Below are 23,588 nucleotides of genomic sequence, written 5' to 3' on the forward strand. Positions count from 1 at the left end.
ATTTTTACATGGGCAGAATAGAATTTCTGCTGGTTGGCCTTAAACCGCTCCCATACTTGAAATTAATTGAAGTCCATGGCTTTATTGCCTCCAACACTTTTAAACCAATGCAATTTTTCATTTTCCCCGAAGTTGCAGTTTTATTAGACCAAGTTACAGCAATAACATCCCTTATGAGAAGGAGGAAGAAGGGAAGGGGGTAACCACCTGCCAGGGAACGTAGTAATGAGAAAATCATGCTTCTTTTAATTTCCATTTATAAATAATGTTAACATAATCAGGAAGAGAAGACAACTGTTCTTTCTCTTATTTTTTTAAAGTGCTGTAATAGGAAGAATTTATTTCTCTTCCAAAAAAAGCAAGTTTCATTCATTTCTACACTAGATAATTTCCAGTGGTATCTGAAGGTGGAGAGGATGTGTGTATATTGTTGCTGATGGGTATTGAAAAATTTCAGTTTGTGCACGAGCAGCCTCCAAAATAGGGCAGAGAAGCCTCTGGAAATCACAGTGGTATTTGCAGATGTTGGGAAAAGTAATTTTACTATGAACACCATCTTAGTAAGAGAATTGTGGGTGTGATTGTTGCAGGTACTGTGGAGAAAGAAATGTGGGAGATGAATGACATTTGCCTTGAAGCCTATATGTGAGCCTGAGCTTTGAACAAGAGGTTAAGGAGAAAGTACAGATGAATGCATATTACATTTATAAAACATTTTATTCTAGTCTTCCAAAAGAGCTGCTCAAATAAGGCAGCTTATCCTCAATTTAAGTAACTATTTAAGGTTAGACCGGCTCTTGATGGAAGATATTTGTTGTTGAAACAGAACAGCTATCTATTCACAAAACCTCCAAATGATATTTGCTCTCTTTAAACATCTTTTTATTTTGATGGTGACATCTCTTCACAGAAGCAGATCACAGTGGAAATACATTCATTGCGAGGGGCTGAGACTGCCAGAACTCATTTCACAAAGCTGTCATAGGCTAAACTCAAACCTAGGTCCCAGAGGGTCCCACTTAAGTGTTGACCTAAAAACAAATGTGCCAGTTGGCTAGAGCATGTATTCTAAAGTTGCAGCAGAAGGGAATAAGCTTGACTGACTTCTGTCCCTGTAGAGTTTATATCTGCAAATGCAGAAGGAGAAGCAAAACATTATTAGTCTTAAAATGATTCTAATTTTAATAACTGGTCGCTAAGTATGAAGCTTTAAATTGAGTGATCCTTTAGGCTTTTGTGCACTAAGGGGTGCATGTGTGCCTACATTTGTGTGGGTGTTGCTGAATTCCTGTAAATTGCAAGTGTTTCTGAATAGTGAGTCTCAAGAATTCCCTCCCCTCCCTTTTCTTTCCTTCAGCACTGTACTTGGAGCAGAGTCAGACACTACCCTTATTTTAAAACAAACAGGTCTGTAAACTTTATGTGCAGCATTTAAATACTCATGTTAAAATTCAGACCTAGTGCCCACATTTCCCTGAGTGCTGTCAATTTTATGAGATGAAACTGGGAGCTTGAGCTGAACAACTAATAGTATGCAGTGTGCACATGCTGCCTTCCAACAAGTGTTTAATGATGTTGGGGTCAGTTTGCAACAGTTAAGACAATTATTTCATTTTCTGAACTGTTTAGAACCTGGAGATCTCCTAGCTACTTTTATTAATCTTTCAAACTATTTTGGACAATGAAGCAGCAATGGAAGTTATTAGACTTAAAACATTCAATAATGTCTAAAATGCCATAAAAGTCTTTTTATAATTAGCATACCTTTTTCGGTTTGTACATGTGCAGGCTACTTTTCTCTTTGGAAGTAGCTGCCCAAGTGGAAATTTCCACTCTTGAAAGAACCTTGTGGATGTAATTTGTCACGTAAGGACTCAGTGTATAGACAGGGTGTTTGCACAGCAAATGTATTTTTGCTTTTAGAACGTGTTTTTTATTTTTAAAAAATAATCTGGTTTCTCTCTGTAATATAATTCCCTTAAAAATAAATACTGCCCTTTACCCCTGTCAAAGAAATTCCTCGGTTTTGATCACAAGCCACATGGCATGAGAAAGACTTCCTGACATGGGTCATTTCCAGTTTCTGCTTGCGGGTCCATCTGTGTTTGCACAGTCGAAGGGCAGGGTGCAGCAGTATGGACCAAAGGATACAGAGAGATGATGAGAGCTCTGACCTTGGTTGTGGGCAGCAAGAAACACAGGAATGGCTGTGCCCAGATGACTGTAGGGTTCTGAGAGCGGAAGTCAGTGGTTTAAAGTGGAATTGCCTTCCTGCTTCTCTTCACACAACACTCTACCCCCAGTATGAACGTTGTGTTCGCATGCTCTAGTTTCTCTTCTTCCAAGGAGTTGTGCATGATCCTAATCAATTTCAAATAAGGTGTGCTCACAGATACCACCTCTCTGTTCCCCTGGCCATGGAGCCTACTCACTTGTTTGGCTAAAAAGCGTAGCATCTTAAAATGTGCTTGCACAATATCCTATTATTATAGAAGTTCATCCTTGTTTTCTAAAATGACTTGTTTCGGTCTCAGCTCTTTCAAATATCTAAAAGGAAAGATGAGGCAGCCAAAGCAGAAAAGGGAAAAGTGGTGAAACACTTGCATTCCTTTTGCTGGAATGTGCACAACCATTTCTCTTCTGCATTTCACTTGTTGTACTGTGGTTCCCAAGGAAAAACAAAGTTAAGTGCCAGCTTGCTTTATTAGGGAAGACAGATTGGTTTATTTCTGTCTTTGAAGGAAGCTTTTAGTAAAATGGGCAAAAAGTCAGGGGTAGTTAAAGCTACTGTGTTCCTCCTCAGAGGAGGAAGAAAACTTCTAGGCTACACATAATCTCACTGAGCTGGTCATCTGCAGAACAGAGGCAGTGCAGCAGCGAGCTGTGAGGTGTCTCTGCACACATGGGTCGGTGGTGAGGCTGCACATTTCCTCTAGTTAGAAGCTTCATTTGGGCTCAGGACTGCTGATCTGAGGCTGGAGCTATCCTGCTATCCCCCAAATGCCTGTTAATATGTCAAACAGATAAAGCTTTCTCTGTGCACTCTAGCTTTTGTACTAGAGTAGTTAGTTTCCAGTTTTCCATGATCTGGCAAACACAAGAACTTGATGAGCACTGTCTTAAATTCATACACAAGTTCAGAGCGTGAGTAACATTTTGACCCAGGGTATAAGCTTTCCAGGGCTTTTTTGTGTCAAATAGTGTGGTGATGGAGTATTGGAGTGGGTTGTAAAATCAAGATTAATTTCATGTTTATGTAAATCAAATTTGTTAGTCTCTTAATTTTGGTAATTTCCTGTGAAACACTGTAGTTTAACAGTGAAAAGAAGTTCCTGCACACTCATTGATCTGATTTTTCTTTTCATTGAAAAACTAATTGCATAGGTGGTTTATCCTTTCTTATGATGATCAAAACAGCTTCAATAGCTGTGATAAAATTGACTATTCTAACACTGAAGCATGGAAGAATAGCCTGAGTGAGAAACAGAGCTGCATTTGTGGGAGTAGAAGGGAAATTTGCTTTTCATTGAGACTTAAAAAAAGAAGAAAGGAAAAAAGCCTCTGTTGCTTATTTAGCAATAAATTCTACATTGTGCTGCAGGCTCATGCCAAATAGCCTTCTTCTTATCATTAGCACAACAACCTATTTTGATTTTTTTTTTCTTGAATGTTCTCTTCTTACACGCCTGACATCACAGTCTTGATTTTCTTTCAGACCCTAACTGTAAACTAGAAGACAAGGCAGAAGATGGAGATGTGCTAGACTGTAAGAAAAGGCCGGATGAAGGGGAGGAGTTAGAAGAAGAAGCTGTGCACAGCTGTGACAGCTGCCTCCAGGTGTTTGAGTCACTGAGCGATATCACAGAACACAAGATTAATCAATGTCAACTGACAGGTAAACAATACTTATCACTTTGTGGCTTCACGCACTGCTCTATTTCTGATTCCCATCCTCTGCTTCTGATACCCCTCCTTTTACAGTCATTTTATTCCTGCACTTGAATGCTTGGTTGAGACTTTTATAAACAGATTTTGGGACAGGATTATACTGTAAATGGAGCATTATAAATTTCCTTAGCACCAAAAGATATATGACTGCCGTGTGTGTTTTCTAGATTCATATAGTACAGCCTTCCATGCTTTGCTTCTACGTGTATTTTGCTAGGTCACTTGTAAATTCAGAGGGCATTTGTAAGTGGGGCTTAAGTGGCATAATGTCACATAATGAATGAATTTGCACAATGGCCTGTTGCAGATCTGAGCTGGATGTTGTGTTACTCTAATCTGTTAACTGCAAATGACTGTACAGTAATCAGTAACTGAAAGTTGAGAGGAATTAAGCTAATTGTTAGAGGGGAAAATAAGATCTCTGCTTCGGTGAAGGGGCAGAACTGAGTGCTGATCAGATACTACTGAATTAAGTAGAGCCGGTTGAATGGACCTGTCTACCACCTAGACTCCTCTTTGAAATCATTGTAGAGAGGTAATGTTATTGTAAGGTTTTCCCCTTACTGAGGAAACCATGTGAAATCTGCTAAATTTAAATATAGTAGGTTTTCTTATGGTACACAGTGTAAGTCCAAACAGGCTCAGTATCAAGAGAAATGCACACTTGTATTTTTAATTAGTGATTTATTTTTAGCTGTACAGTGTAAAATGTACTTATTGTGTAATGAAGTTTTGTTAAAAACCTTTCTTTATTATGACTTTGTAAGTAAGAAAATTCTCTTTCCATTTGGGAATGCTTTTAGAGAGTGTCTGTGTGTGCTCATGTTTGGAGAGCTTCCTGAGTTTTGGTTCCAATAGGTCCACAGGCTAAGCCCTGTCAGAATGAGACATAAAAGTCAGATAGCAGTACCACTCTTGAGGATGAAAAGATGACGAGCAGAAGAGGAATAAGTGGGCAGGAGCAGAAAAAGGTTGAGGAAGTAATGTTGATCTGTCAAATTATTTTAATCCTCACTTCAAATTGTGGAAGATGAAAATCTGCTGCAGCAAGACGTATTTACTTTTATTAATATACTGCTTTGCCTTTTCTTGCCTGTAAAATGTATTTCTGACTTGAGATACAATCAATTCAATCATTTTCTAATCACTCCTACAAACTTCCAGAATGTATTTTTCTACAGTGCTCATGATTTCTGGCAGTATGGATATTCTCTCTTGACTTGAAATAACTTAAACATTTTTCACTCCTTTTCTTCATACTTCTTTCTTTTTTTCTTTCTGTGTTGAAAAATTAGTGGCTTAACTTGTCTCTTCCTTTCCTCTCCCAGAAAGCACTCACTCTGCCTGAGTCCCCTGACTCTCCCCTTCACTGTCTCAGATCCCATTTATTCATCCCTGTGGGTTTTTTACCTTGTTCTTATACAGCTGTCTCTCCTTTCTGGTTGGTTAGTTAGTGGCTGCCCCCTTCTACCAAGTGTTTTCTCTGCTTTAAAGCTGCAAGCAGAATGCACTGAACAGTGCTTGAACACTTGGGTTAAGAAACTGAAGAAAAGCAGGTGAGGGGAGCAGTAAATAGGAAGAATCCTGGACCGTTGCTCCTGAACACAGCAGTCATTGCTGAGAGCTAAATGAGACTGAAAATAAAGATGATGAGGTGCATGTGTGAAGGTAGGAATACACATAACATAGCAGAGGATGGGGAAATAAAAATGAATCTTGAAGAAATTGTTTAAGTTCCCAAAAATATCTTTGCCTCTCTTTCAAGGAAACTTGTGATAGTGAATGGGTAGAGACCAGGCTGTTTGAAAGCTAATGAAGTGAACAAAAACTGAAACTACACACCCTTCTGGAGTACAAAGTTGACAAAAAGCCAACTGTCCTCTGTTTCTAAATATAAATGACCTAAATACACCCTTGGAGTTGAAAAAGGGGCCTGAATGACATGCCTGGAGTTGAGGATTTCTTGTTAAGCAAAAAAATACCTAACAGGTTGTTAGTGAGGTAGATTCAATGCAGGGTCCTAGGGTGCATGAGTGACCTCACACTAAGGACACAACATTCAAAACAACCTCATTGGATGAGATTATTTTTTGATAATCTGTGACAAACAGTTGACAGAAAGAGGCCTTTCTTTTCTGAAACACAATATATATTTGACAAAAATAAGGTTTGCTTTTAGCATTTTAGTCAAGCTCCCTGGACTTTTGTCTTTCTCCTCCACAAGCACCTCTCGGTGCCTTGCTCAAAGGTTTTTTAAAGAAAGTGTCATCAAGAAGAGCTGGTTGCTGTTCTCTTTCTCATCAAAGTCCTCTGATGCCACAGGGGCATACATAGTTGCTCTGGTTGTCTCCTTTTGCAGGAGCTCCATTGAAATTAGGAGACACTCTAAGGTGTCAACTAATAAGTCTACAAACATGTCTGTCATTAAGTTGTTAATGAAAGGCAAGAGGTTTAAAAAATTTGCTTTTTTTCTACTGTATTCTGCTGTTTGGATCAGCCATGTCCTCTCTGGAGGAGGGCAGAGTGTATCATTTATCGTGATGAGATTTTTCCAGTCTGACTCCCAGGCAGGGAAGAGTCCATTATGTAAAAATTCCAGGGCCATAAGTTGTGAAGCCCTCCAAACCCTTTTCTTCAGATGGCTGAGCCAGCTGCTGCAGCTTGTCTGGATTGTACTGAGCTTCACTGAGATGCTCTGTGAGATGCATAGGGAGCAGCACTGTGAGAATTTACAAACTCTGCATGTTGGTACAGTGGCATGGTCTTTTTCCATTCAGTTATATTGGGTAAAATCAACAATTATATTGATGGAACAAACAGGATGAAAACACAATGGGTTAAGGCAACCCTCTAGTAAAACCCTGAATATCAAACATGACATTTGTGTGTCACAGTGTCTTGACTGCCCCTAGTTCTCCCAACCTTGTAACATGCTTGAGAATCAGGCCTGCCACTTAAATTCTCAAATTGATACTCCAGCTTCCAGTTTTTGCATTTGAAAGTATCAGATGTGTTTCTCTGAAGTTTTGACAGTTCAGTGGAAGGAGTAAAATTGCTTTATTGAATCTTCATTCTGTACTCTCAACCAAAGACTGGAATGAGGAGAAGGGAGCTGGTTTATTAAACAGTGCTCCCAATCTCTCAAAGTGTCAGTCACCCCCACCTATTCAGAGGACAGTGGAAGATGAGAGTAACTTACAACTCTGTGAGATTCAGCTCTCAGGATCTTGAATTGCTGTGCTCTTGCAGATTTTTTTCAAAGGAGGAGAAAAAAGTCCTCCCCAACTGGTTCCTTTCTGTAACCTGTTGTTTGAATTGAACTCATGTTCTTTTTTCTGGAGGAGGGCATAGCTGCTCTTTTATCCTAATGTGTGCGCTATTGATCTTTTCAATTTGGGTCTGATTCAGTGTCCATTGAAGTCAGTGAAAAGATTCCCATTGACTTCAGTGGGGGATGGAACAGGCCCTTCATGAGCTATTTAGTAATATTTTTTTTGCTACCATCTGAAATTCTTGTACTGAAGCTTTCTCTGAAAAGGTGATGATTTATTTATGTTAATTGCTGACAATTCCTGTGATGTTTGTGGAATACAGATAATGGATAAATGGGAGGAAAAGTTCCAAAAAATTCTTTGCCATATTTGTAACCAAGGATAGGTAAGATGCTGAACTATATTCATATAGTCATTACAAAAGATTGGCAATAAAAATATGGATTTAACAGTGCTTCTCTCTGATTTTAATGCTTTTCACACTGTATTCTTCCTGCAGCATTTAATTTAATAACTCAAGCCACTTGCACATTGTCATCCTCTATGTTGTGTTTATGAGCAAAGGGTCCAATTAGCAAGGCTATGAGCCTGATGCCTTTCTAGTATATGTCAGTTTGGATCTCACTGGAGGAATTTGAATGCAGGATCAAATATGATGCAGTACTGATAAACCCTCAACTGCACCTTCTCTCCTCTTCTGCCATCAGGAAAGGACACTTAACCTTTTGCATTGCTGCTATATATGCTGTTGGTAGGACACAATGTGTCATACAGTTTCTTTTATTGTCTCCAGCTTGATTTATAATCACTTTTCCCTGCATAGTGCTTTGTGCTGTTTATTTTCCCTTTCCATCCTCAGGGATCCTGCTTTATGAAGTCTCCCATGTCTATGTGAGAACTGCCTCTCCACTGGCTGGCTCTGTGTGCAGAGGTATCCAGCTCAAGCTTGGTACCCTTCTAGATCCTGTAGGTCACTTTGGCATCAGAAATCTCAGCCATAACCAGAGTAATACTAGAACAAGGAGCATAAGCATGCAGTGAACAATGTTGTTGGCTGAGTTGCTGAATAACTCAGCAGCAGTGGACATGCTGGCACACAATCTGCCATGCTCCACCTGAACATGAGTAGACACAGTGCATGTTACAGACTTCCCTACTAGCCCTGTTGGCATCACAGGCTATAAAACTTGCCTGAAAGCAGGCTACTGAATCATATGCAGCCGTAGCTTCAAGGCTAAGGGTGTTCTGAGGGAAAAGACATGAGGTATTTCTCCACTGGGGATATTTATTTTACCTTTAGGTGGTTAGGTAGACTCCATTTTATGCTTTGGGCTCTAGCTTAGTTCTAGTGCTCTGACAGGCTGAGTAAGTGCATCAGGCAGAGCTGATAGCTGTTCCTGTTATCAGCTAAGCTGCTTCTGAAATTGAAAAGGTGACTGGTCATAGCTGTGTGTCCCCTGCCTATGAAGAGATGCAGTCCTGCCTTGCTCAGAGGTTCCTCTCTGATGCCATCTGAAAAGAATTCCAGAACTGTATTAGGGGCCCATTGTTCTGAGTGCTGGTCTCCATCGGCACTGGAGTATCCCAAAGGTGGGAATTCCTAGATAAGTCAGTATTTCTGTTTTTCTAATTATGACCAAAATTAATTTTCATCATCATCCTGAGAAACACCTACTTTCATGTCTACATATGAGAGATTGTGCCACCTAACAGCTTCACAGACAGCATGCACCGGGAGTGATTAGGGACTTTGCAAACAGGAGGCAATGGAGATTCCACTGTAATGGTTTCCTTCTCTTGCCTCCTCTTTTCTTTTCTTTTCTTTTCTTTTCTTTTCTTTTCTTTTCTTTTCTTTTCTTTTCTTTTCTTTTCTTTTCTTTTCTTTTCTTTTCTTTTCTTTTCTTTTCTTTTCTTTTCTTTTCTTTTCTTTTCTTTTCTTTTCTTTTCTTTTCTTTTCTTTTTTCTCTTCTCTTCTCTTCTCTTCTCTTCTCTTCTCTTCTCTTCTCTTCTCTTCTCTTCTCTTCTCTTCTCTTCTCCTTTTTCTTTTCTTCCTAGTTCTCAGGAATCTTTCCTCTTTCTGAATGCACTGATAATGCCAGGACCATCTCCTTCTCTAGAACACTTGAAAACTTTCCAGGGGATTTTGTCCCAAAGGATGTATGCTGTGCACAATGAGACTACAAGATAAATCTTGTGAACACTTGATGTTACCATGCTTTGATAGCCTAGCTAGAACAGTTCTTTCTGTTAGCAAAAGAATTCTGGCCAAATATATTATATTTCTTGTCATTATTTTTTCAGTTTCCTCTACATTTGTGGAGAAAAGATATATGACAAAGCTCCTTGGTCATTTCAGCATCACAGAGAAAAATCAGAGCTTGATCAAAGTGTTTCTGAGGACAAGGACCCTAAGAAGTTAAATATATGATGCACCAAAAGCATATTCATCTGCTTCATTGCAGTTGGTGGCACACTGCCAGGCACTGTTTGCCAAGTACAGTTACTTCACTTGAGAGAGTCACTCTTTTTCTCTAGAGAATTCCTGCACCAAGGACTGCATATGGATTTTACATTAAACAGTTATTGAATAAAAGACAAACAGTGTTTGGACTGGGGACTTGAGCTCAGGCCTCTCTTTCCTTAGAGGGCTTCCCAGTTGCTGTATTACATAGACAAACTTCTTCTTTTCCATTTGATTCAAACCACAAACTTCTGACTTCTTTTCCACAACATGATATTCTGTTTGACAGATAGTGGAAAGCAGATGCTCACCTCCAGTTTCTTGTCCCAGCCAACACACATGGTAGTTTGCAATTTGTAGCCTCACATCCTTTCATTATTTTTTGGTCCAGGACCTGTATCTGCAACTCCAAATCCTTGATATTTGGGGAGAAAGGGGAATAGGGTGGTAATTACAGCCTCTGCCGCCAAAGATTTAAATTTTGAATTCAAAGAGCAATGTAAAGCCTCTCACTGGACGTGGATGGAAGATTTATATGCAATACTGAATGGCCAAGGCTATACAGAGTCTGCCATACAGAAGTTCATATGCAAAACTTCATGCTCCTGTGGAGGATAGATGAAGGTCTTGCTAATGATGTTCCTAGATTTTTGTATCAAAATTGTGAAAATGATTCTTAGATGTGGAGGGAACTTGTATATGCTGCAGCTGGAAGCTGTGAAAGTAGAGAACACAGCCTTCTGACTGTTCTTCAAAATCCCTATGCTTATCCTGAGGATCCATGATGAACAGCCAACATGGGCAAGGAGGCATAAACCTCTTCCCTTCTGCTTGGAAACCATTAATCTCTGCTCTCAAGATTGTTAATCAGTCATGAAACCAGTAGATCTTCATCTCCTGGGTGTTTTAAAAGCAGCCTGTAGCACTTCCTGAGTTGTCTGTCAGTGACCCCCTGTAATAGAAAGCAGCTGATGGTCTGTATCATGGAGCTGTTATTTTTGACTTGGGGGACCCCTGTAGCAAACCTGTTCATGAGCATTAATTGTAAGTGCCAGAACTCTTGTGTTTGGAGGTGGGAGAATAAGCTAGCAGTATTTTCCAAGGGAGTTTGAGTGCTTCCTGTATATCTTTCATTGATATTTCTCCTCAGTTTTTCTTCCTATTTTCCTCTTATTCTAGCCTGATTTTCTACCACTAAAAAGGCTGATGATTTTCTTAGCACAAACCAGAAAGACTTTTGGTTGGCTTATCTTCTCCGTTTGTCCACCAAGGACTTTGCACCGTGGGAACCTGAATTCCTAACATAACATCAAGGTGCCAGATCTGATCCCTCGTCCCTGCACCAGCGAGGGCACCATTGCCTCACTGAGCACCATGGACAGAGACACCCCCTTGCTGGCCCAGGACTCCTGTTCAGCACCAGAAGCTGCTCAGCAGGAGACTGTAGGTCTCTCCTTGGCAAAGGGATTTGGTGTAGGCAGCCTCAGTGCAGGGCTTACCAGGTCTAGTTCTTGCTAGAACTGTCTCTCTGCTGTCTTTCACATCTAAATAGTCTGGGATCCTGTATGGAGCTCTCAAGGCTCATCTTGCAGCCCCCCACGCCTTACTGCACAAATGGAGTAGGCAGCAGAGTTGGTCCAAATTGCTCTTAACACCCAAGGCATACATTCTTGTCTGGAACATGAATCCAGCCATTCTGGGACTTGACCATCTCACACTTCAACCAAGATTTTGACTGCTTTTGCTCAGAGGTTTCCACGTAAAACTGTTTCACTGAAGATAAAAGTGAATCTTGGAGACAACAATGCACCGGCTTGCAGGCTAAAAGTATGACCATGTATCTGTCACCCAGAGTCTGGTTTAGGATCATAGAATCATTAAGGTTGGAAATGACCTCCAAGATCATCGAGTCCTGCCTCTGAGTGAACAACACCCTGTCAACTAAACCATAGCACTGAGGGCCATGTCCGGTTGTTTCTTGAATGCTTCCTGGGATGGTGACTCCACCACTTCCCTAGGCAATCCATTCCAATGCTTAACCACCCTTTCAGTGAAAAAGTTCTTCCTGTGGTCCAACCTGAACTTCCCCTGGCACAGTTTCAGGGCATTTCCTCTGGTCCTATCGCTTGTTGCCTGGGAGAAGAGGCCGATCCCCACCTGGCTACAGCCTCCTTTCAGATGGTTATAGAGAGCAGTAAGGTCTCCCCTCTGAGAAAAACAACATTTTACATAAATAATATCCCTTGGTTTAGTGTCTTCTTCCCAAGCCATGCTTAGCAGTATGATTTACAATCAGAGTCCTAGGCTGTAGCAGAGGATATGTCTATGTGGTGATTTTTTGACATACAACTATGAAAGCTTTAGCTGGAAGCACCTGACATTCTGTTGTGGGTGAGTGCAATAGTGGTAGGTTCTGGGAGAACCCATGATAATGTCATAAACTGTACCTCTTCTAGCTTTGATATTTTGTGATTTCCAAGCTAGCCCTACGTCATGTCCCTGTTTCAAAGCACTGACTTGGCCAGCTCCCTGGCTTTTTCAGAGTTAGTTCAAATGCCTCCCTGGCACTCTGTTGAAAATCAGCCCTGGCTAGATCCAGAACTTTGCTTTATTACAGTGACAGTCTGTTGTTCCATTTATTTATAGCCACTGCTGGGTGTTCTAAAGGTCAAGCCATTTCCTTGCAGCATTTCCAAATGGGCAGTACAGGGTATCTCTCTGCATTACTGTTTGGCTACTGTGACTTTCCCATTGAAAAGTAACCTTGCTCTCTGAGTGTTCAAGTGACATCTCCTGCCTGCTTGAGAAGAGGTTCCAATTTCTGAGATCTGCCAGGTGATGACATGAGGTAATCCACTGACCTTTATCAGGCATTCTGTGCAGGACACAACCATCAGTGCTCGTTCCAGTTTTGGGAAAGCACATTTGATCGATGCAGCTGAAATTCCTAATTCTCGTTGTCCAAGGAAGACGGTTGCCTGCAGGGAAAGGACCAGAGGGGGCAGGGGAATCATCAACACTGGCACATATGTGAAGAAGAAAAAATAGTCATTACTTACCCTATGATAACTATGTTCCTTCCAATTACTGTTGTAATCAATATGGATCCTGTGGCCAAGCTTGTCTTATTTTTCACAGTCCTCAGCAATACAGACTTTGAATTGTAAAGCTGCTGCTGATACAGGGTCATAGCTACCCTGACCTTTACCCAGTACAATGGGAATTCATGTGTATGATTCTAATAGACACACTATTAAAAATGAAATAATGATTGTCTTGCCTGTATGTATGTATATACAGCCACAGACCATACTGAATACAGCATTTCAGAGAATCAACTACCTTGGAGTAAATACCTGTTGTTTATTTTATGCTTCTATTTTACCGGAATATTTATAATATATTGTCAGTGTATTACAAAATGGCTCTTGTTGCCATGACAAATTAGCCTTTTTAAGTGGTGAATTTCCTGCACCTTCTAAAATAATTTTCTTGAAATACTTGCTGTTTTTATTATTGGCGTTTACTTTAATTACCATTTTGAAATGAACGGAATGGGAGGTACAACAGATTATCATTACTTATATGTTCAGTAGTTAAATTCATAGCTTGAAAACCAAATGTAACAAAATGCCCCACAGCTCTTTAACACTTTGCTTTATACAGTTGCAGAAAAACCTTAATTCATGTTTATACAATCAGCTGTAGAGTGTTAAGGCTTCCAGGCAATGTGGTAGTTCACTAACACACCACCCATATGGGCTTTGTTTATCCTTTTAAGCATCATCTGGAGGGTCTAAAAAACCACTTTTTAGGGGAAAATAGAGTTGTTGGAGCAGAAAGGTCCTTAAAAACATTCCTGTCTTGGCATAATATTCTGTTTGACATAGTTGCAAAGTCATTCTGCTTCTATACTGTGACTCAGTAAGTTACTAGTTTAAGACAAAGGGAAAGCACCTTTTAATTTACCCAGGGTGTTCTGAGCTATATGTTGTGCCTTTTGAGAAAGACACCTTTTCTGTTGTGGAAACCCATGATCAGATAGAAATCAGGGTGCTGTATCTATGGAAAACACTGGAACCTGAAGTCCTTTTTACCAAAGCTCCTCTGTCTTTTACAAGACCCCAGCTATGCCATTTATCCCAACTGTTTTTCCAAAATGACTGATAGATGAGCTAAATTCTTTCTTAGTGTGGACCCTTAATATTCCTAATATTATATCCCTGTACTTGTACTAGGAGGTCATAGTCCTTAGCTGAGGTTATCGTTTTGGAATGCTGTAGTGTAACTGATATCTATGACCTCTTAATAAGCATCAGGAGCAAGAGATTGGGATCATTCTACAACATGCCCTGGGGGTACTTTCCCTTCAAGAAGCCAAGCTGGAACTGTTCAACTTTTTTCTTTCTTTCAGTTTTTTACCTTCGGGGGAAATTGATCGATTTGGAGATGATTATTCCATAATCTCCGAATTTTTCTCTTCTACACTGCAATGGGAACTCCTTGAAGTTTAAAGGAATGAGTCTCTCGTGTACACTGTGGAATGAACCCAAGGAATTTATGGGGAGAGGAGCCCTTTTAGCACAGTCGGTGTAGTTTTAGGCAAGTTTGAAACTAAAATACCAGGAAGATCTATGGACAGAAAAGGGTAAATCTGTTATTAATTTTCTCTGACTAGGTGTGATCACTTCTCTCAATGGGATTTGGGATTTGGGATTTACTTCCTGGGGGGAAGAAACTGGGGTTTCCCAAAAATGTAGACATATGAAAGACATGGTAGAACTGAAGGTTATCATTGAAATGACATATAAAAGATAAGCTGGCAATCAACTTCTGAAATATTCAAACTTCTCAAGGAGTATTTGTCATGGATTTAATAATGACATGAAGGGCTGGAACTTCATTTGTGAAATTTTGGTTCAAATTTACTCTTGACAGTGTTATCAAAATCATGTCATTATACATGCACAAGTAAAGCGATTTAATATTTTTGTCAGTAATATTGCCGAAGCATATAAAATGGAGGAAATTATTTTGCCTTTATGTAAAAATGAGGAAAGTATTCTTTCAGGACAGGGAATGGACTGGAGCACGTCAAGGTGTCTTTTGAAATAGGACTCTACATAGGAGTGCCATGGATTGGCACTTAGTCGATATGTATAATATATGGGAATTAGGTTTAAATTTCGTAAAAATACCTGTCACTGGTTTATTACCTCCCTCACCGTGACCATTACTGGTGTCTCTCATTTGTTTTACTGCTGGATCCCAGCAGGAAGTGAAGTCTAATGACTGAAGGAAGGTTGAGTGACTCATGCGGGGGAGGCTGGAGAAGGGTCAAGTTTTTCAAGTACTTTGCAAGGCTTCTACCAGCTGTAAAAGCAAAGCACTGGGAAATGAAACTGGCAGTTGCTAATTCACCTTTCTCTGACAAATGCAGGCTTCAGCATGAGTGCATAACACATCAGTTTTACCATTAACACATTAATTAATGTCATTAATTTTTCATGAGTATGTGTTTGTTTCTTGTTGCTATCTGACTTTAGTACATGACCAGGAATGATACTTGGATTTTTGCAAAACACTGAGCATGTTAGATTTTTCCTGTAAATTCAGTTTCTAAGCAACACCTCTTTGTCTTGAACTATTTTAGTGTGTCAATAACCACAGGTTTCTGTATAATTCTAATTATTCTTCTAAACAGCTTTTGAAATACTTAAAACAGGTTTAATATTTGCTCCTTCTGTTATGTTATGATTAGAATATTGTGTATTACGGGATAATCGTTTCTGCACAGGCATCTGTCAAGCCTGACTGGAGAATGTTTTTCAATTTTTGTCCGTAGGTTGTTGTCTGTAATCTTTGCTTCACTGAAACCAGTGGAAAAGTCGTTATTATGTTCACAGAGGGCAGGATTTCTACTAGAGAGTTCAAATACTCATTCTGTTTCTCTCAGGATTCTTCTCCCTGCCCCCTTGATCTCTGCCTTTCTATTGCTCTGTCATTTAAAAATAGTCAGTGCTTAACTAACTTGTTTTCAAATAGCACTTTCCAAACAAGTGACAGGCTGTGGTGTTAACCACAGTTATTTGCAAATAGTTTCCCATGGCAGGTAAGTTTGAAAGTAGAAAAGCTTCCCCTGTCTGCCATGATGCCAGGGGCTCCCTGGTAAAGAAAAGTCTGAGGAAATGGAAGAATGCAGTTTATCTTTATAAAATTACATTCTGCCTCTTTTGTCACTCTCTCTGCCTGCCACTGTCGTTGATTTTTATCTTGTTATTTAGTGTACTTGCTTTTGAGACTACTTTTCTGTCCTTGTTATCTCTATACTTTCGATTCTTTTACTGAGCGTTTCTGGAGTTGTGCTTTTATTTCTATTGCCTTTTTCTCTACCAGCAGGTCAGGTATCCCTGCAGTTCTCCCTTTGGCTGAGAAGGGTACAAATGATTTTCTGTGGTGCTGGAATATCCCACTGCTTCTCCTTCTTGTCTGTTCTCCCTCCTTTTGCACTCCACTCTTCTACAGTTTGTTCTCTTTTTCCTCTACAATATCTAGAGTAGTGCTACTATTCCTATTGAGTACCTCAGTATTTCAGCAAGAATAGCAGAGTGAAATTCACTCAGAATATTTGGTTTTGTTCTACAGGCACTGCTGGACTTGATGGTGCTTTTTATAGGCACCAAGAATATAGCTACAATCTCAGGTCTACAGCCCATGTTGTTATTTGCACAGTCATCCATTGCAACAGGTTCATTCTCGATTTGATCACTTTTTAAGCATTTTTGTAAATGCTCCATCTTTTGTATAATGTTTCTTTAGGAGTACACAATTGTGGCTACCACTGAATGTATCAGAAGTTCCCAAGTGGTGGGAACAATTGCCCCTCACAGCATGGGACAAAAGAGTGTTTGGAATTCCACCGAGCATATGGTTTTTTGTCAGTGCAGCCATAGCTGGCCCTGACATGCTGTTGAGGGTGAGTTTGTGGATACAGACTTGGCTTCATGAGAGGCGTGGAGCCTTTGCCATTGCATTTCTGTTACTGGACTGTGCCTGAAGTGCCTAAAAATTACTTGTGCAGCTCTTCTCTATGGGCATGGAATGAGGCACAGTAAAAATTAAAGGCTGAATTCTAACTCTTACAAAATTCATCATCTTGGATAAGAAATCAAAGAACATCTCTGTATGCTGACTCCCACAGATTTTATTTTCATACAGTGGTTTTGAAACTGCACCTCAGTCAGTAGATCCATTATGGTGGTGAACAGGGCTCTGATGAATAAATATATGGTCACTGTATCAGAATTATTTACTTTGCATGGGGGGAAACCTTATGTTTTATATACCTGTAAGAAATGCACAAGACCTTTCATTCTCCAAGTTTCAAAATATTTTGCAACTATTTACCTACAATAGCATGAAATGTAGCCAGTTTTGCAGAAGACAGCAGCTAAGACCCATGAGACATAGCAGGGGAAGACAGGAAACTCAGTCCAAGAATAATGTGGCAAGCCTCCTGTCCTTGTGAAAAATGCCACAGGATCTCAGTGTCCACAAAAAGCGCCACAAGTTTTGAGATGAGAGTGGGTGGATTATTCCACACACACAGTTAAAAGTTGGCTGATGCTTTGCTTTCCAGGTGAGCAGTACTCATGGAAGTCCCCTGTTTCAGAATGGTGTGGCTCTTCCTTGTCACCCCTCTGTTTCAGAGGTAACTGGTAGCACAAGCTCTTTTACCATGCACAGGGGGAGGCTAGCCCTGCTCACCCAGCCATAGCTGGGGAAACCATTCTGCTTCCAAGGGCTCTTGGTCCCAGACATTTTGAGTCAAGGGGGAAGTGGCTCAGAGTAGTGTTCAACCCTAAAGTTGTATTCTGGCCCTCCCTTGTCTCATCATATCTGCTTTCTGGGAGCTCTAGCACAATATTTTGACTTGTGAGCCCAGAGGGTTGACTGTGTGGCAGACGCTTAAGGTAATTATGGGCTTACTTATACATTTTGCTGTCAAGTTACGTAATTTTTGATAGAGGGCATAATGTATGCTTTCTAATACACACTCATGGAAGCTTAGGGTTCTGCCTCTTATTACATAGCATAAAAGTCAAACCACGTGTTTTAACAGAACCCAGTACAATTGCCATAAGATGCGTGCAGCATTCCACCCTTTCCTTCCATAACATTCTTGGATGTATAAATACAGGATACTCTGTGGAAGAAAAGCCTGGATCTGAAGCCTTTAACTGTCATGTGTGGAATGTGTTTACCAAACTATGGTAACTATTAGGTGTAGAGGAAGCGTTGTGAATGTAAGTAGTCAATATGCTCTTAGTGAATTGAGACATGGAATAATCATTCTTCCATCAGCCAAGTGTAGTAAATGTGGTTTGCAATCCAAATGTTATTTGCATAGTTTATAGGCTTGCCAGCTATTTTCTTAATGAAGTTTATAGTTTTATCAGAATGTTATGCCTACTTCTGAGGAAGGGGAATGGAAAAAGCAGAGAACAATATCTTTTAAAAACAAATGACAAAGAAAATTTAATTATTTTGTTATTGACTTAAAGTAAGTTTTCATTATGGTTGCATTTGGTGATACTGGAACTGAAGAAATTTTACTTTTGTTAACATTTCCTCTGCTCCCATGGAAGTGTCCTTTCTTTCGATGGAAGAGAATTTTTCAGCAAGCATCTTTTTTTAAGAAGATATTGCAACTTCTGTCTGGCTCTAAGTGGCTCATTGTAGTACCCTCTTTCTTCTTCGTTCTTATGCATTGCTTAAAATGCTAGATAAGAAACTTTTCTTTCTTACTGCTTCTCAATGAGCAGTGAAATCACATAGAAAAAAGAGTAATTGCATGTTAATTAGATTGCATATTAGCTTTAGGGACATGGCTCCAATACAGAACTCTGTAGTTGCCTTTTGTATAGTAGCATTTGCCTTTAAAGGTGTTTTATGTTAAAATTCCAGCATAATTACATTGTATGTTTCAACTGAAAATATAATTTGCAATTAGCATTTTTGGTGGCATTTAATTTATAAGATACATGGACAGCCTTTTTTTCCTCCCCTTAAGAAGCTGTCCATCTCCAAAAAGTATCTATATGTGTACATGGATAGTTAGTCTACAGTGGTGAAATGCTTCAAAAATAGCATATGTAATGTTATATTATTGTGTAAGTAAAGACTGCAGCACTCCCATTTTTCAGACCTCATGGGCACAATCAGGTGTACCATATTTTAAGAAACACTAAGCCTGTCTAAGCAAAATGCCTGTAGGACGTTATACTTCTCCCTCTATTTCTGTTTTTTTGCCTTTTTTTTTTTTAACAGACCTGGCTCAGATTTATGTGGTTCATTTGAAGTTCATGTAGTGAACGTATTAAATCATTCAATAACCAATAGCTAAATAAAGTTATTTTGCCTTAAAATTTGTGACTCCAAAACTGATCTCATGAGTCATCTTCTGCTCTTTAGCATGATCCTTCTGTACCCAGTCTGCACTGTTTTCTGTGAGCTGGAGCAGAAGGCAGGGAAGAACAAAATTCTTATTCCTAATCTAAGGCATACTTAGTGAATAGTTTCCTCCCTGATATTTAAAATTAGAGCCATTCACTAAGCTTACTTTCACAGCATTACCAGAACTACCAATGTTTTCTCTAAGCTGAGCAAGCATAAAGTAATTATTCCCAGACTGAAAGCTAGTAAACTTCAGACTAGAAGTTACCTTTACAGGTAAAGGTAAGTAATTTCAGAGAGTATTAACCTTCTTCACATTGCCTCATTATTAAAGGCTGGGTCTTTCTAACTTCTTGTCTTCACCTGCAAGTTCTCATTAATTTTTAAGATTTCTTACCTTTCTTCCATTCTTTATTATATTTGCTTAGAATACAGAAGATACTTGTGCTGGTAGAAAGGGAATTATGTGCATTTGCTATGCCAAGTTTTTTTAAAAAAATACTTATGAGTAGTAGAAATCCATTCATCAAAAACTATTGTTTCTCATTTTAAGGACTTTTGTGTTATGATTATTTGTCTGTCCTTTCAGTAGATTCATAAATGAAAGAACCAACATGGTTATTCAATACAGATTTGAGGAAGAAAGTGAGGAAATGTTTCTATTTAACTGTTGACAAGAAAATTAATGGAAGCCATTGCTCCCTCATGAAGAAAATAGGTTTAAAGTCCACATATTTCTTCCATTGTTAAGCTGTGAGGAGATTTCAAACTATTTAAAATTGCTGATCCTGAAAATCCAACCTTCATGAAAGAGGTTCAGAGAATGCATAGTGGAATCTGGAGGGGACCAGGTGAGGATAAATGAGTTACACAAATTCCTGTTACTTTTCATAAATAATTACTTACTTATTCTTACTTATGTCAGAATCCTCTGCTTTGCATAGATAACTAGTAACTTAATGTTTTCATCCAGAGAAAGGCATACATTTATACAGGTATATTTTTTTAATAATTTTGAACTTCCATTTTGCAGTGATTGGTGAAGAAATACTGAGTGTGTCTCTCTTAAATGCTGCCTATTTGAGATTTAGCTCCTGATGTGACAGTATTCTCTGCCTTATGCCTTTGGTGTATTTATCCTCACAGTCTCAGAAAGGTTATGAGGATGCTTAAAAATTAAATAAAAAATTAACTCAGTTACTTAAGGTGAGATTCACATGAGGTTGTGATCCTGAAACACTCTGTTTCCCTAAAAGACACCCTTCTTGCACACTTAGTGGTCTCTTCTCTTGTCTGGAGCCCAGAGCTACCAGTTTCTCTAAGCTGAGTAAGCATAAAGAAATTATTTGTAGACTGAAAAGCAGTTCAGACAAGAATTTAACTTTACAGTCACAGGTAAGTAATTTCACTAATAACATTCACCATATTGCTTTGTTCTTTTGGCCATCCCACAATCTAATGCTTTTCACCGCTTCTTTAAGGCCACCAGTGAAGGAAACTTTAGCATATGAAGTGAAATCGTATACCAGGAAATTATTATTCAGGAATGCTCCATTCCAAATTTAGGGCATTAAGATGCACAGATTATTTTAAAAGGAAAAGTAACACACAAGAAGGACAGAATGAGAAGCCTGCCTTGCCTGTTCAGTGAGTTTCTAAATAGCACCATGCAGTTGAAGTGCAGGACAGTGCTGCTGGAGATCCTTATTCAGGGGTGTTGTATTTCTCACTCTTGCTTGCCCCTTTCCCCCTTTGGCTTAAGGGGAAAATCAGAAATATATGGCATTCCAGGATGAAATTACTGGTACAATGCAGACCATATTTAATTAGACTGTAAGCTAGGCTTTCCCTTATATGAGTTATGCCAATTAATACTGTTACAGAGAAGCAAGTCATGGTGTGTGCATATACAACCAATCATTCCCACAAGAGATTTCCATATAGCTATAAAACTGAAACTGTAAAACATGGTTTCCACGTTTTTCTTTTCCCATACACTTTATACCATTGCATTTGGGATAAAAATTGAATCCTTGTGGCTCTGAATTTAAATTTTGTTGAACTTGTCTGAGAAGATCTGGAGGTATCAAATTTGGACCAAAATTGCTTCACTACATGCTTACATATTGATTTAAACTAATGGGTCATATCCATCAAAACTTTTATTTTAGAAAATATTTTCTGTGAATCTTCATGAAAAGTATAGAAAGCTCTTATACAAATCCCTATTGTTCATAGAAATGTATTCAGAAGTTTGTGTCTTACTTGACTTCTCTAATATCTATCTCTGCAACTCCAAAGTAAAGAATGAGGCTTTAAAAATTAGAGGGCAACATCTGTTAAGTCTGGCTGTTTTGCATATCTATATACCATATAAATATGTTCAAATGATTTGAAAATACGTATGCATAAAAGAATAACCAACATTTAGTTTACTGACCATAACGTGCTACTCATTGAGACCAGATTATGACTTGCAAATGGATCTCCAGTTTTAAGTAATTTTACAGGTTTGTAAAAAGTCTTTTCTGAAAGGATGGCAAATCGTGTTAAGTAAAGTGAAGGGGATAACATGATTGCTAAAATCTTTAATTGCTGAATAAATATCTTAATAGTTGAAAGAATGCAGAGGTGCCTGAGATCCATGTCTCTTGCACTGAAAGCTAACAAGACAGTCCTCTGCTCTTTCACCCTCATTACGGCTCCAGTTTAATTTATGAAACTTACAAGATTTAAGTATTAGCATGAATAAATGTGACCAGACAAAACAATAAACAGGATCATGTTTCTGTGCTTTTCAGTCACTGATGCTAAAAGCAGATCTAGCATCCAAAATTAGGGAGCAGAAGTTTGGATTTCAATGTAGTCACTTCAACATAAACAAAGATTAACCTTTTCTCTAGAAGTTGCAGTTAGGTATTACTTTGGCATCTTTCTTCAGCCTTTTATTTGGTGTTACTTATTGCTGTTTGCTAGAGAAAGTGAGAAAGGAAATACCTGAGGAAAGGGCCCTCTGCCTAGTGCAATAATCAGATTGATTTGGGAGCCAAAGCTATATCTGTTCAAAAACTTAGTTCATAGTATGCACGTTTAGGGAAGTATAGGAAGGCTGAGCACAAGCAAACAATGGATGTTGAGGCCCCTGTATTGCTGAAGTTATCTAGAATTTTGCATTGTGGTCTGGGTATCAAAAAGGAAGAGGGTGATTAAGCAGAAAATCTTATTGCTTGGGCCAGAGTAACAGGATTACTGTGCAAAGACTCTTGCAGCAGTGAACAGTAACTGTGTTCCATCTGTATTGGATGGTATAATGCCATGCACACAGCTTAGCTCTCTAAGAAAGAGAGTTGTATTCACGTTCGAGTAAACAACAACTCTTTCTCAGGATGCTGCTTCAGTTCCGGGGCTGGCAGGATCCCCAGTAGCTTGGGTATTTCATGTTTGCTTTAAAGCACAGTGTGCAAGTGCCAAATCAGTATTTGATTTGCAAAGGACAGAAATGTACTGGTTTCTGCTTAATTTCCTTGTTGATGTTGTATGTTGTCTCTATGGTGTGACAGTCCTTTCGAAGAGTCAAATTCTTTGAAATACAAATTTTTGTAGAAAACGGTAGTTTCACACCTGTGTCCTCTGAACCTGGCAGATGCCTGGATCCAAGTGACAGAGGCTTTATCAAGGAAGGCAGAAGTGCAGTTTATTTCCAATGCATTGCTCACCTGTAGAATGTGTCTGTTCACTGTTGGCCTGCTGCAAGTTACAGGAGTGTACAGGCACCTTTCTGTACAGGGGAACAGCTTTCTGTCTGTTAGCAATACCTCTGTGTGTCACACCCTCATTACAATGTGTTTCATTTTATATTCCATTTTCCTTGTTAATTTGATCCTGTCAGTAGTTAAAACCAGGTAATTTGATCCAGAAATGATGTGAATCATCTATGGAGAATTGAAGCGTACAGAAATTTAACATGAGAGAGAGACCTGTCTTGCACCTGTTTTTTTGCACTAGTATACAGTGACCCTAGAGAAGTTAAACAAGGAATTTTCTTCTGAAAGAGAAGGCAGAAATTCTGCATGATATTAAGGAGAAAAGAGCCTCAGGGAGGATCTTTCAATCACTGTGAGCTGACAAAAGGCTCCAGAGCCGCACAGTCCACTTTTAGTGTCATGTTGAAGAATGGAGACACAGTTCAAGGGTGTGCTATTAGTATCACCAACCCAAACTTCAAGTGTTCATGTGATGGAAAGGACCCTGTTGTAGACAGCTAGTTCATCTGCTGAGTGGTAGTAACATGAGAATACTACCAGGTCATTTATTGAGCTCTTGTTAAAATTACAGTTCAAAAAATTCCTCAAGAAATTTGAGTCATTGGTTTATTTATCATTCTTTTTAAGCTGAAGCATGATGTTTTTTAAATATAGAAAATGAAAACAAAAGAGAGCAGCCATGAGAAG

General features: G+C 39.1%; 1 protein-coding gene across 5 annotated transcripts in view; it reads left to right on the forward strand.

The window, feature by feature from the left end:
• The window catches only part of ZNF521 (zinc finger protein 521), a gene marked incomplete at its 5' end in the record, with an annotated part of 229,435 nt that overhangs the window by 20,509 nt on the left and 185,338 nt on the right, over positions 1–23,588 (forward strand). For all 5 annotated transcript variants that reach the window (XM_084222709.1, XM_084222705.1, XM_084222706.1 and 2 more), the window contains one exon: positions 3,716–3,895. In XM_084222709.1, coding sequence (XP_084078835.1) covers positions 3,716–3,895 — 180 coding nt within the window. The remainder of the gene's footprint in view (positions 1–3,715; positions 3,896–23,588) is intronic.

This window comes from Fringilla coelebs, assembly GCF_963513975.1.
Source record: "Fringilla coelebs genome assembly, chromosome: 1".
NCBI lineage: Eukaryota > Metazoa > Chordata > Aves > Passeriformes > Fringillidae > Fringilla > Fringilla coelebs.